Source organism: Tinamus guttatus, unplaced genomic scaffold (genome assembly GCF_059628265.1).
Source record: "Tinamus guttatus ecotype Peru unplaced genomic scaffold, ASM5962826v1 Tinamus_guttatus_pri_ptg000004l, whole genome shotgun sequence".
Classification (NCBI taxonomy): Eukaryota; Metazoa; Chordata; class Aves; order Tinamiformes; family Tinamidae; genus Tinamus; species Tinamus guttatus.
Genome location: NW_028288538.1, coordinates 6,315,258 through 6,329,503, shown reverse-complemented (window position 1 = coordinate 6,329,503; position 14,246 = coordinate 6,315,258). Strand labels below are relative to the sequence as shown.

General features: G+C 43.0%; 1 protein-coding gene across 1 annotated transcript in view; it reads right to left on the bottom strand.

Moving 5' to 3' along the window:
• Positions 1-13,687, bottom strand: part of AKAP13 (A-kinase anchoring protein 13) — a 158,670-nt gene extending 144,983 nt beyond the window's left edge. Inside the window, exons 1-2 of the mRNA XM_088538629.1 lie at positions 13,606-13,687; positions 190-234 (exon numbers count right to left, since the gene is read on the bottom strand). Coding sequence (XP_088394755.1) covers positions 190-222 — 33 coding nt within the window. The 5' untranslated portion in view covers positions 223-234; positions 13,606-13,687. The remainder of the gene's footprint in view (positions 1-189; positions 235-13,605) is intronic.
• Positions 13,688-14,246: the final 559 nt, after the last annotated feature.

The window sequence follows — 14,246 nt, the reverse complement described above, 5'->3', positions numbered from 1 at the left end:
ATGCTTGACAGTGAAGCTCTGTAACTAATCTGAACATTACCCCCGAGCATTTTACAGTTCAAGTGAAGGAACACAAACAATGCATATGGAGAGCAAATAGGAAAAGAGCAGAATCCCTCAGAATGGGGATGGGAAGCATTTTATGGGAATAGCAGGACAGAAGACAACAGTACAAAACCATTTACTCACATATAATGGAGCTTGCTGTGGATTAAGTTTCATGACCCCAGAACACTGAAACAACAAAAAAAAGAGACATATTTAAGACATTTTTTTTCATAAAATTTTAAGTACTTCTTTGTAAGCTGCAGAATGTTAAATTTCAAAAAACTGTATTAACACCCTTATGTTCCATTTATAATGGTCATTTCTATCACGACAATTTTGTATTTTGTATCTCCTTCGGATCAACAAAGGATAGTCCCAAATTTTTGTTTAGACTCAAGTTACACAAAGAGATCTTTGTAAAATGATTGAGACAGCAAAGTGCTCCTCTGAACAGCTGGAAAGATTGGCAGAGGGCATATTCTAAACAAAACTAACTTCCTTCTCATGTTCATCTCAGTACATCTTTCCTCCCAGCAATGCTTGCTCCATATCTTCTTTTTTTGGCAGTTCCCAATCCTTAAATGTTATCTGTCTGCTCCTTCTCTCATCCCAACACCTGCATTTGAACAGGGCCCAATAGGGAAAAATAGGCAAACAAGAACTACCCAAATTACGCCTTGCAAATCTGATGGAGAAGCCTTCAGGGTAGGTAATGTTCACTATTCTACTGAAGCATTTTGCACAGTCAAAACTACCATCCTACCACAGCAATTTAGTCAAGAAACTCTCCACTTTCAGGTCTACACTGGTATTTTTATATATTACCTGGGGAAAGTTACCTGCATTGAGCTTTGAATCAACTGAGTCAGGATTTCACTTGTGTGAAATTTCATCGGTGAAGGAGAAAACACTTATCCTAAAAGAAACTTGTTAAGTTCTCATTCAAAGAGTATATAACCATTCAAGATCCCAAGATGAAGGAATGTGAAACAATTAAAAATGGATTTTTTTTGTTGCTCATGTCTGCAGCACTGGTTATTTTCTCCAAGAACTTCGAACTCCTTTTAAAAGGAGATGAAATACCTCTCTGCTTTTCATACTGAAACATAGGCTCTTGTACACACTTCCTTCCCCTCCAAACCCCACGGTTTGCCGTTAGTGAGACAGAAATAAACCACAGGCTAAAGTTTTCTCAGCTGATTGCAGCCATTCTTTCTCCTGCACATTTTCCTTATTTTACACAAAGAAGCCTTTTTGTCCCAGTTAAAAATGTCTGAGCTACCTGCCAAGCTCGCTCATCAAAACACAGCACCTTCAAAAAGTTCTTAAATGGCAGGCAGTAGTGGATGGATGAATATTTTCCTATAGTTTCTAAATCAAATCCATACCCATTTTCAATCTCAAAGTTCTTCCAATGGCAAAATGGCTTTCTCTTCCTTTTAAGCTCTTCAAAAGGATCTCTTGAGAGCTAGACCTGTCAGTTGCCTACCTCCACAAGGATTTGGACAGGCGAGATGCCTGGTACATCCCTGAGGGTACAACACCTCTACCATCAGTCCTTACTTCTGATTGACAACAAGGTCCTGCTATTCTATAAGTACAGACCCCTCAAAGATGGGGGGGGGAAACCACAAGCCCTATTAATCTCATCTACAAGGTACCCGAGTCTCCCTCTCCTATTCTCTAAACAAAAAGGTTGAAATCTGCCTCACGTTTAGATTTTTACAAAAGAAATCTCTTGCCAACAGACCAACTTCTTCCTGAACCAGAATTAAGCCCCGAAATCTGACTCAGCAACTTGGCAGTATGTGGGTGATATGAATATTGCAGCATAGAAGCAAAACTGCTGTCCTAGATAAGAATGTTTAAAGGGAATTAATAAATAACATCACTTTTCGACCATTTCAAGTCTTCACAAGCATATGAACAGCCTTTCCTTTTGCTGATAAAAGATATCACATTATACATCTTCAAAGACACCCTTTTTTATATTTACATGTACTATTGGAATTACCTTTTTTACCTACAATTCTGTCACCACTCTACACTAGCAATATTACAACTGCCCTTCTGTAAAGACAAGTGCAAGTTAAAGGATGTCAAACGAAAATAAACAAAAATCAGGAAAGCAAAACATGACTTGTTTGTATCTGCCCAGGACCACACGTAATGGACACATTCTACTCTTCCAGTTTCTCTCCGTTCCCAAATAATTAGTTTTTAAATTTTCATCAGCTATTCCAGTTTCTCAGACTTTGCTGAGAGGAAAGGAAGTTATCCTAATGTACTCAAATACATTTCTCCTCCCTGCATTAATGTCTTTGCCTCTTTCCTGCTCAGTTCACAGGTGTTTTGTTGTCGCTCCTGTCATTTCAAAACTTGTTTCTGTGATCCAAGACTGAATTACATCTACATTTACTCAAAATACTAATATACTAAACATGCATACTCAGCAAGATCACACCTAGATTTCACGACAGGTGCTTTGCTCAGACAAATCCGTAGGGCATCAGTCATCTTATCACACTAAATACAGTATTCTCACCACTACCTCATCTGTCCTGCTCCAGTTTGTTTGTTCCACCCAGTCATCAAGTCAACGCTTCCAAAAAATCCAACTCAAAGGCTTATGAAATAAACAGGAAAGCCCTAATGCAAGTCTAGGGCATGTGCCTAATGCCAGAACACTTGCAAAAAATAGTAGCAGAATTTAGCATGTTCTGGTTTATTCTCTGCCTCATGCAGGTGCTGACAGAAGGAATCAGGTATCTAAGCTCTTCTCTCCCTCTTCAGGATGCTGTTCTGCAAGCTGCTGCTCTACCATGTGTCACTAACATTGATCCCACCTTTATAAAACGTGAGGATCCATGTTCCTGTGGATCCATCCTAAGGTCTACTGCCAGCTCACCCAGAGTGAGAAGCTCCATGACATACTGTGCACACAAACTCAAGCCAATCTAGCTCAATCACGGCCCAAACATCTTCTCCTCAGCAGACCTGTTTAGGAAGGACAAAAGTTGGCTGATAATTCTTCCTCTTAAGAACAGTGGCGCAAACCAGCAGAAGCTTCTCTCATCAGACCTCAGCATGTAGCTGCACTGAAGGTAGCAAAGCTCTGTGAAGAACTGTAGCAGCAGAAGGGTACCCCATCAACGGAACATTTGTTTTTTTCTGTCTGTGGTATTAATTTGGGATTGCACTCCCTTAGTCTTCACTACTTTGAAAAAATAGGAATAATTTCGTAGTAATCCATCACCTTTCCAGCAGGTGCCTGGTAAGAGCTAAGTAGAGAGAGAAATGAGGAGAACACCCTGGGAAACGTGCAGATCAGCAAAGGAGGGGATGGTGTTTAAAACCACATTGGGTGCCTCCATTCTTTCCTGTTTGCCTCCCTGAAAAGGGGCAACTTTGAAAGATATTCTGTCATTTTCAAAAGCCCCTTGGCAAAAAAGTACAAGAACTGAGTGACAAATAAGTTTCAATGACTACTTTGGGTCATCAAAAGACAAAGTTAGGTTTCTAGACCAGCAATTTTCTCCAACCAGCAGGCTGGCAGATGGCAGCCTCTGAAAATTCAGTGCAGAGACGGGAGTGGAAACAGAAGCGGGATCACTCTGATCATTAACAAAACAAGACTCACAATGACTCTACTGCAATCACTGAACAAGTTGGACTGCTTTAAGCATTAAAAAAAAAAAGCCAAGGCACTCTGATATTGAAAAACTAAAAGAAAAATTCTAAACCATTCCATCTCCTTTCGTGAATAAATTGAGGAGTGCATCCTTGAGGCTGATGCCTGTTCAGCATCTTAACTCCAGAAAAAAAATTCTAGATGCTGGACTGGCAGCATAAGAGATGCTATCTCAGATGATGCAGATTGTGGAGGGAATACACAGCCTTTGTACTCCAAGACCATGATCTGGACAGCATGTGAACTGATCTGGAGGTCAGACTGACACAAGGACACACAAATACAGATCCCATCTCCATGCTTGCTCTGAAGTCCTCAGCTTCCTGGGGTTCAGGTTACAAAGAAAATCACTTCTGTTCTACTTGGCATATCTTCATGGACAAGCCAGAGATGGCAATAAGTATGCAAGAGCTCCACATCTGAATTTTAGGGAAAATAAATAATAAAAAAAAACATATATCTAATACAGAAGCTGATTTTATGCCCACAGGGCATATGGACCCTGCAGAGAACACACTGGCATATTCTGAAAGGGACAATTGCTTCATGTACTTACCCTAAAATCTCATTTATCCAGACCAAAAGAAAATGACAATGCCAGTCGGAGCCCACCTGGAAGCTCCTTCCCAGATGCAATTTCTCATGGCACCCTAGAGGGCAATGAAATCCACCTGAAAAACCCTCCGAGGCTGCGACTCCAAGCGGATGGAAGCGGCTGCGTGGGCAGCAGTGAGAAGCGGCTCCTCGTGCCGCGGTGCGCGACGCCCGCGGCTCCTGGCGATGAGTTCCGTCACAGTCCTGCTGTCACGGAAACGGATTCTAGCATCTGTCTGGCTTCTGCCCACAGAAAACAGCTTTTAGGTACCTTCCTGTCACAACCAGAGCAGCTGTGCTCTGTGAGCAGGCTATTAACGTAGCTCTGCTCTGGATAAGCCTTGCTGGACCACGCGGGCACAGTCCCACAGCTCACCACAACGAGCCATCAAGGAAAGAATTCAGCTGACACAAATTCACACTTTTATCCTATGAATACAAATATCTATGGGCATACGTGGTGGTCTTCAGATGAACAGTTGTCCCTTTCAGGAGCTCGTTTGTCTACTTTCCTACCCACTATGGTGAAAGCAGTACCTTCTCCCCTCAAAGACCGGCTCTTGCCAGCAAACAAGCAGCTCCATCTCCTCTTCCTCCAAACAACCTTACTGAGTGAGAGCCTGGCCCTCATTTTCCCACCACCTCACAAAATAATTAAACTTTTCAAATAAAACTATTTGAAATGAACTTATTTCCAAATTAAAGAAAAAAAAAATCACAGAAGATGCAGAGAACAAACTGGCTTAACACATATGACATCTCATGCGGGCTAGCCCAGGTGAGGTCAAGCATGCACTACTTAACATCAGGAGCAGGATCAGCTTCAACCCTCATCACAAATAATCTTTCATCAGTGCTAAAAAAACATACTGATTTGAGTGGAGAGTCTGTATTCACTGCAAAGACATGGCATTCACAGAGATCCTATATTCACTAAAAAATGCCCTTTTCAGCATATAATCACCTCCCTTCCCCCTCCCTGCTGATCCCATGGAGACTTGAAAGGGAAGACAAGGAAAGAGAGTTTAAGTACTGGAAACAATAGCCCAAGTCACGTCAACCAACAGTACTGCACTGAGCAGGGAAATTAAATAGAAACACAAATGCTGCAGTCTTCTAATGCTGCAAGTCTCAGGACAAGAACATAGCTGCACACTACGTGGGTGCACCAGCGGGCATAGCTCAAATTGCAGTGAGCAAAGTATTTTATCAACACCATTCCATATATATCTCCAGCACCACTTGAAATCTACTCAGCTAAAAAGCCTAAGATTGCCTCTGTAAAAACTAACCGGAGAAAACCAGATTTCCATCGCGTACCTGCCACGTACAACATGATTTCTGCTTTACAGATTGAATAAATTCTGGAGAGCAAAGCCTTCTGCGCAAATAATCCCGTTAGTGTCATCTGTGTCAGCTGCCACCGCACATCCTCCAAGTCTACTCTTTTGCACTGCAATATAAGTGAAGATTAATAACAGGAAGAATGGTCTTCTCTGTAAATCCCTTTGTTGGAGCATACAGAAAGTTAACAGAATGAATTCAGCTATCACAACTTCATACTTTTTTCTTATGCGTCCATATACCTATAGGCATATTTGGAAGTCTCCAGCTATGCAGTTCTCTTTAGCAGCAGTTGCCTAAACTAAAATATTCAAATTATTTCTTGAAAATAGTTGAACCGTTTGAATTTCAGTGCCTAGGAGGTTTACCACATGCTTTACAGAAATCCAGGCACTACCTTATAATGTTGCAAGAATTTGATGTTATTTTTTCCCCTTAAGATAAGGCATTGAAATCCCTTGTGTTTGCAAATTTTAAAATAGGAGATGAAAAAACAGTCCAAGCTCAAGCTCTTAGAAGCAAGAGTGATTTAGATATTATGAAGATTCCCAAAACCTCAGCCAGAATTAGGGCTCCACTGGTTACAAGCTGCAAAAACATCAGTGCAAGTAAAGGTTCTGCCCTGCAAAGTTTACAAACAACCGTATGAAACAACGCCTAAGTAATAAATCCAATCTATCCACTAATCCCAACTGCCATTTACTTTAACCTTAATTAGTTGGCTTATTTCTTATAGGTAGCCCAGACCAAGTGCATCTACGTACATATCTGAAAAGGAATCCAACGGCCTCTCCCGGATCCAGCCAGCCCATGCACGGTGGGCAACACAGATAAAGGTCTTCATATGGGATGTAGCCAAGAGCTGCCAAAACGGATTGGAGCCTTTCTGAGTGCGACTCATTCAGAGTTCCTCCTTCAGATGGTAGATTTAACATGAAGGCCTGGCTCACCAGCCACCTTCTGCAGCCACCAGCATCCAAGAAGCCACGGAGCATCCAAGGTCTCAAGACCTTATCCTCAAAATAGTGTCCTATAGAGAGCTTCCCCTCCATAGAAAAGGAGGGGTCAAGGATAGGCAGTAACAAGAAGGACCATCCTTACCACAGCCTACCAAAGCTTCAAGAGGGAGGACCAGAGGCTTTTAAACTCACGGGTAGGATGGTGGGAGCAGACCTACTCCTTTTCTCGCCCGGGCTCTATGCGCTATGCATACGGCTCGATGCACTGCAGTTTTAAGTTTCCAAGTTTTCCAGCTTTTCACTTTTAAGCCTTTATAGGCAAGCTTCAATTTTAGATACAAGCTCAAGTTTAAGCTTTGCTGAATGTTACCTGAATCTCAACACTTTTATTCTAGGATTTGCTTTCAGAAACAGCGATTTGTGCTTGTGAAGCTTTAACCATGCATGCCCAAACTGCAGGCTTAGTCCTACAGAGCTTGTGGTTGTGGTCAGGGAAGCACAGCCAAAAAACACATGAGGAATCTCATGGAGTCACAGATCTCACGGAAAGCTCTTGAATAGATAAGCAGAAATGCAGAGAAAATAGGATGACTTTCTAGTGGCAAGGAGTAGTACATCACAACATGACAAGGCTGAAAGCTAAAGCCGCTAAATTTCCATCCCACAGAAATGAGAGAAGTCCTTCATTTACACACAGGGTGAGCCAAAACCAGATTTTCTTTCACTTCGTAACAGTTCCAATAGACATACACCTGGGTAACGTTCTTTCACATACCTTACAAGGAGTCCTCAAATCATCACTCTTTAGACAAACAACTCCTAAGCCTTAAAAGAGTTTAAACAAATCCAGGGATTAAATAAAACATATATCTTGAACCCATTTGGATGCAGGCACTATTTGCTGACATCACTGGCAGTCCTTTCATTGAAATAAATAGGCATTGGATCTCTGCCTGTATCCTTAGATGTATTCAGAGATTTATCAAGCAGGAACAAACTCCCATCCAGTTAACCATTTCACTTTACATGGCCACACTACAAAAATAAAAGCCAGCTTCCAAAAACAGTTTTTCATTCAGCAATGCACAGTATCCCGAAGGTCACTTCCACACACTATGATTTTATAAAATGCTAATTTATGAAGTGCTTTAGAAATATCGGGAGGATTTGGTTCAGCCCCTGAAGTTTTGGTGTTCTAAGCTACAGAAGACAAACCACATCAGGAAGAAACAGAGCGAAGGAACAAAAGAAAAGACAAGCTGCCAATATAGAGATTAATTCCTTCTGGAACCTTCAATTTCATGCAAGGAAGGCTAAAATAGCAACTTTTTATAAAGGTACTGTTTTCCCAAAAAGCCCTTAAGTGTTAAAGGAATTAATAAACTGGAATATTCTCCCCCCCGCCCTTTGTGTGTGTGTGTGTGTGTGTGTGTGTGTGTGGTGTACGGCATTACTGTTTTTCTTTTTTTTTTTTTTCATTATAAACCAATTGCTATTTGAAACAAAGCCTTTCTTGATTTAGTTTGATGCTTTGGTTTTTTTTGTTTTGTTACTTATATTGCAAAGTCTGAAAATGAAAAGAAATTAAGGAATTTGTTTATATTACTTATATTTTTTTGCTTGGTTTGACTCCTGGTTATCTTTCTACAGAGTTGGATCAGCAATAACTTACTCCTGCCCTCACCTGGTGTTAGGTGACATTGAAGGTAGAGACGATATGCAGTTTTGTTCAAACATATACTGAAGTTTCATTCATATTGAATAAACACTAGAAATCACCTTTCACATTACGAACACGTTTCTAATCTGTAAATTAGCCAGGTGCTCCTGGCTGAAAACCCTTTGTATTCTGTATCAGCCCAGCTCTACCAGCACGAAGGGTTGGGGTAACCCCTCAAGACGCCCTCCTGGAAATCCAGATACACGCACACTGCTTTAATGGTACCAAAATTAATTTGTTAATTTTGACTGCAACTGTCCCTAGCAAAATATTGAAGGGGGGGGGACAATTTCAAAATCAACCTAAAATCAACCTAGGATCCTTTCTCTTTTGGCATTGTTGGCCACCTCGTAACCGCGTTCTGCACATACAAGAGCGCAACAGGCAGAAGTGGAGGAGCTGCTGCAGCAACAGCTGGCGTTACCCCAGCGCCAGGGCAGGGAGCCGATCTGGAATCAAAGCTAGCAGAGCGTCACTGGTTTAATTGACCGATGATTTAATAAAATGCTCTGGATATAGATTAACTTGTTTTGCCTAATGCAGTTCAGCTTCCTGGTAGCGGGAACCGAAAGCGCTTTGTTAACAGACCAAAACTCAGTCTAGTTCCCTGGGACTGCTCATAGGGGCACCCATCACAGTGGGAGGGACTGCTGGGAACCCCGTGGTTTTGGGCTACCGATGCTCCAATCAACTTCCAAGACATTTGACTTTCATCCAACATTTTCCAGTTATCTTTCTCCAAGTGCTGGAACTCTATACACAACTAGAACACACATACGCCAACCCCTCCAGAGCTTAGACCTCTCCAGTGCTTACAAACTTCCCTACCTGCTTCTGCCACCTCTTTCTTGTTCAAGGGTGACCAACTACCCTCAGTCTCATGACTAAATTTCTTCTTTTGCAACACTCGAATCTCAACATTGTCAAAAATCATTTAATAGATTAAGTCTTACTCAAATCCTCAAAACAGATCACCCTATATGTGTATATAAATCCAAATCATACAAGTTACCAGTCCACATGTCCAACTTACAGTTATTGAAAAAGCTGAAACCAAAGGGAGTAAAAGGATTATTAGCCAGCTCTAATTACACAGACTGATCTCATCCTCTTGTCATAAGCCTCTTTCCTGTGTCCGGAATCTATTTGTGCAGCATAAAGACCAGCCTTCTGTAAATGTGCAAGGGTCACCAGCCCAGGAGGATCAATTTTACATTTAAAAACTCATATGTGCTATCAACCAATTCCCCTGCAATAGGATATAACTCTGACCTCATTTGCCAATTTTTGCTTTAAAATATTACCAACAGCTAACACCATTTAAGACGCTAATTTGTTAAAGCCAAACAGCATTTCAAAGGTAGCTATCATGCTGTTTTAATGAAATAAAAATTGCAGGCCGCATCTTCAGTTCAAGTAGCTACATCCTAATAAAGTTAAGAACTAACAGTCAACTTGAATTAAAGTGCAGCATGTACGCAAAAGCACACATGTGTTTATACTCAAATTAAGTCCTCCAACAGGTTCTGGGGCAGCTGCTCCACGTATGCATAAGACATTAATCTCAGGCTCAAATGTTAACTTCCAGAAAGCCCCAGCAGACATTCTAGAGGCCTCTTCAAACAAGTAAAATACAGTTTATACCTTTCAGTACACTTAGCAGTTAGAATACGTATTTTGGCAGCAGATTCTAGGGAAGTCCTCCTCAAAATCTCCCCCTTACATTTGTAAGTGTGTGCTTAAAGAGTTGTGTCCTTTTCAAAAAAAGCTCCAATTTTCAAAGTGAAACAAAACCTTTCTTTAAAAATGAGATTTCCCCAAAGCGCAGGCAGAAGCCCCAAGGAAGTTGCTACCTACTTTTGAAAACTGGGATGCATTTGATCTGCATGCATATATAAGCTCTGAATGCACAGAATGAGGGTAATGGCAGGAAGGGAAGAGGACTTGAGTACTTTTCCCTGAGCGAATAAAAGTACAAATACGGATGGCTGTCACTAACCCTGAGGTGCCTGCAAAGTCTTACACACGCAGTGAGGGAGCACGTGTTCTTTTGGGTGCAAAACCCAGCAATTTCAGCTATAATACCTGGCTTGAACCTACCACATTCTCCACCCCACTCCTCTCCTGCCTTGCAGCATTCAGTGCATTTAACAAAGATGGTTTTGCTGCTACTCTGTGCAGTTCAGAGCAGATGAGGAAAAAAAAAAAGTTCCAAAAGATGAGCTATAAAATAAACAGAAACTTTCTCCTCATGTTCCACCAGCGAACAGCCACAGCTATTTTATTTCATTCCCCAAAATCTAGGTCTGCAGAAGAGATCCACGAGGCCCAAAGCAGCCAGCACACATTTATGCTGACAAATATTACTATATCTTTCCCAGTGTGTCCAAACCAGGTAGTTACCCAATGCCTACTTTAAGGATATGCACAAACCTTAACTGCTGAAGCCACACACAGAGTTGGAAAAATTGGCATCAAGATCAAAATTCAAGAGATGCCTCTGCCCTCATTTTGGTAACAGAAGAACTTTGCTGCCCATCATTTTTATGCGCTTTTCTTCTCCAAAGGATACCTAAGACTCACTTTTCCCTTTAGGCGCCCTTTTGCAAATGCTCCCACTCTCCAGCTCCACAGGAACTATGCTCCACAGCATAGTTCATTGCTTAGGCATGAAACACAGAGAAGGTTGGGACTTTCTGCCTGAAGAGGACGCCTTCAGAGGATGCTTTTGCTTTCCTACTTGAGAACCAATGTTATCTCCACTCCCTATTGCAAAATGAAGAACTATTCTGTACACCTTTTCTTTCACTTTAAGGACAGCTATAAGAAAAGATATGCCACAACATACCTGATTTAGATAATCACAAAACATGCCCATGTTCATGAAGCATCTCTTTGGAGACATGACAATCTCAAAAATGCCATTATCCCCCGCATTCCCAGCAAGTATTGCTCTAATGGAGTCAGCTGGCGCTGAGACAGCGGAGAGAAAAATATGGAGTTCCAGCTCTGCTCCAAGGACACAGTACTTTGCTCCACATCCAAGAAATACACTGGACAAAGTAAAGCCACAAGCCTGAGAGAATCACATCGCATAATAAAACGGACCATAGAAAAATTCCTTTTTTTCTTAATAAGGCATCAAACCAGGTATAAAAACCCACACAAGCACGGATTCTACCCAGTTCTGCTACCTCAGTTTCTGGTTGTAGTTTTTCTATAACACACAAGCAGCAAAGCAAGCTTTGCAAACAGGCATCCTGCTGAATACCTGAAAACATTTCCCTCAACTGCATTTACAAAATGGTCTTTCAGACGGATCCCTCAGGAACTGCATGGGTTAAGCGTCCACAGGTTCCAGCCTTCCCAGTAAATCATTTATTACCCAAGATCACGGACAAGCAGCTATGCAGCACTGAGAGGCCACGCTGTGCAGCTGTTTGCAACCAGACAACTCTGTGCAATTAGGTTATAACACAGGAGTCAATTCGGGCAGTGGAAACATGTTGCTTTATTACCGATTTTTTTTCTTCAAGTTATGCGGCTATTTTAAATGTTACAACATTCATTAACTCAAATGTCATTAAGTGGTTACCAGCACATGAATGAAATGAAAAGATGATTATTATAAGCACAATTATGAAAATACTAGACCAGCAGGCAAAAAGAGTGAAGGGTATGAAAAATAACAAATGCTGCTCTGGGAGTTGAAGTTTGGTCTTTTGCAGCTTCTGAGACAGAGGCAAATCCAGGGAGCGGAGGTGACCGCGATGCTGCTTCCCAGGCGGGAGGTCGGGCGCGGGCATCTCCTCACCTGCACCAGGGCTCCGGATGCTCCTCCGCTGCTGCCACCATGCGAGGTAGGAGCTGTTCCCTGGCTGTCACCTGCACGAAGGCTCCGCTCCTTCCCCTGCTCATGCCCAGCTCGCTGCACTCTCAACAACATCGAGTTAAGAAACTAGCACCGAGTCGAGCTGTGGACAGGCTCAAATCTCCTTTAGGTGCAAAGATCCTCTTCCCCCCTCCTAAACCTGCAGTCAGAGCAGCTCAGAGCTGATCCACTCTGTTCTCCCAAGCTGTTTTTCGTACGTGACAGCTAGGGGAGCGTTCCTCCTTGAACCATGCCCAAGTACACGCAGCTAGTGGGCGTCTGAGCCTCGGGATGAACTCAGAAAGCAGCTCGCAGCCAGCCACAGCCTCAAAGGAATTCCTGCCCAATAAAGTAACTTTCATTCATAGTTCTGCCAAACAGACTTAATTTGCTTCTGAGGAGGTGTTAGGGTTGGAACATAGGTATAATTACTCTGCCTGCCCCCTTAAAACAAAAGGGAATCCAAATGATTATAATAAATACTAGCCTCTCTAGAGTAACAGCAGCTTATGATTAATCCACCCAGCTGCTGCTGCAGCTCAGTAATGCCAAGTGATTTGGACCCAATATTGTTAAACACGCTGTTTTCAAAGCTCCAGCCGTCTTAGGCAGGACTGTGGAAAATGTGAGCCACGGTGCAAGGTAAACAGGTTAGGCACATGGGAGGAGAAAACAGTCGGTTCCCAGGGGTTTTCCTTCCTCTTTTGACCAAGCTTGAGTACACCAAGTGCCCATTTCCAAGCAAGACACTCTCAGTTTGCTCAGGGACAGTAGTTTTTGCAAGTTTTTGCACTTTTTGCAGAGAATGGGTGCATCTCCATGAGCCAGAAGCTATAGAACCACAGCCTGGCAAGACGGAAAATAAGACAAGGGGGCTGAATGCTTCAGTGGTCCTATGGATGAGGGAGCTGCACCGCCCAGAAGGATGTCTGTGGTCTGGAGCAGTTATCCATGGGCAAATAGACCTTGCCACTCAAGAGCTCCCATCCTCATCAGCACCAGGCTCTGAGCAGGCTTTCTGCCTAACCTGGGGATGTGAAAATAGTCTCCGAAAACAACAGGGAGGAACAGCTGAAGACGGAGGTGTGATTTCCCACCACCTCGGACACTTGATGCAAGGGTATAGGTACAAATGAGATACCCCAGATAGTGTGAGTGAAGCTGGGAGCTCAGAGGGGCTGGGCTTTGCAGGGGCATCCATCACCAGGATAACTATATCTTTTCCTTTTTCTAGCTCTTCCACAAGGTGCTGCCAAATTTGCTTTTAACATATCCTTTGATACCAGCCCCTTCGTTAGCAGACCAGCTTGGCAGACAGGTGCCCGAAGCCCCTCACCTCCACCCTCCCCTGCACACACGAGAAAGACCCTTGGCTTACTTGGACTGCATGAAGCAGTGCAGGTGCTCCAAGATGTTCTTCGGGCTCCCGGAGCAGCGCGGCGAGGAGCGGGGTGGGAAGCGGCACTCAGCTCCTGCAAGAGATGGAGGGAGAGGGAGTCACCGGGTGCTCCGAGCACGGTGCAGGCCTGGCCGGAGCACCCGGCGCCAGTAACAACTTGGAGAGAACATGGAGGGAAACGGTTTTTCATTTTGACCTTGGCGGCTCTATGGGAAACATGGTCTCTCTACACAAAACCGCTCCAGGACGGGCGTTATCACACTCTCCGTAAACTCCCTTTGGGCGAGATATTTACAAGTGGACACTGGAGTGCCAAAGGAAACGATGGCCATGTTTAGGCCAGCAGCAGAAGTCCAAATTTATCAGCAAGTCTCTGACAAAACCCTTGCATCCTGACTGCTCTCTCCATGGACAGGTCCCCTGTTCCGGACAAAATCTACCCACCAGAGATAAGTCTGGTCTACCCGATACACACACACACACAGAGTGAAGTGGATTAAATGGCAAAAGGAAAAAAAGTGCAGGTACTGATTTAGGCTGTAAAATGTTGTGTGGGAGATTTTATTAGCTAAATCCAAGTCATCAGGGCACCCTAGACCATGGTTTGTTTGCCACATCGG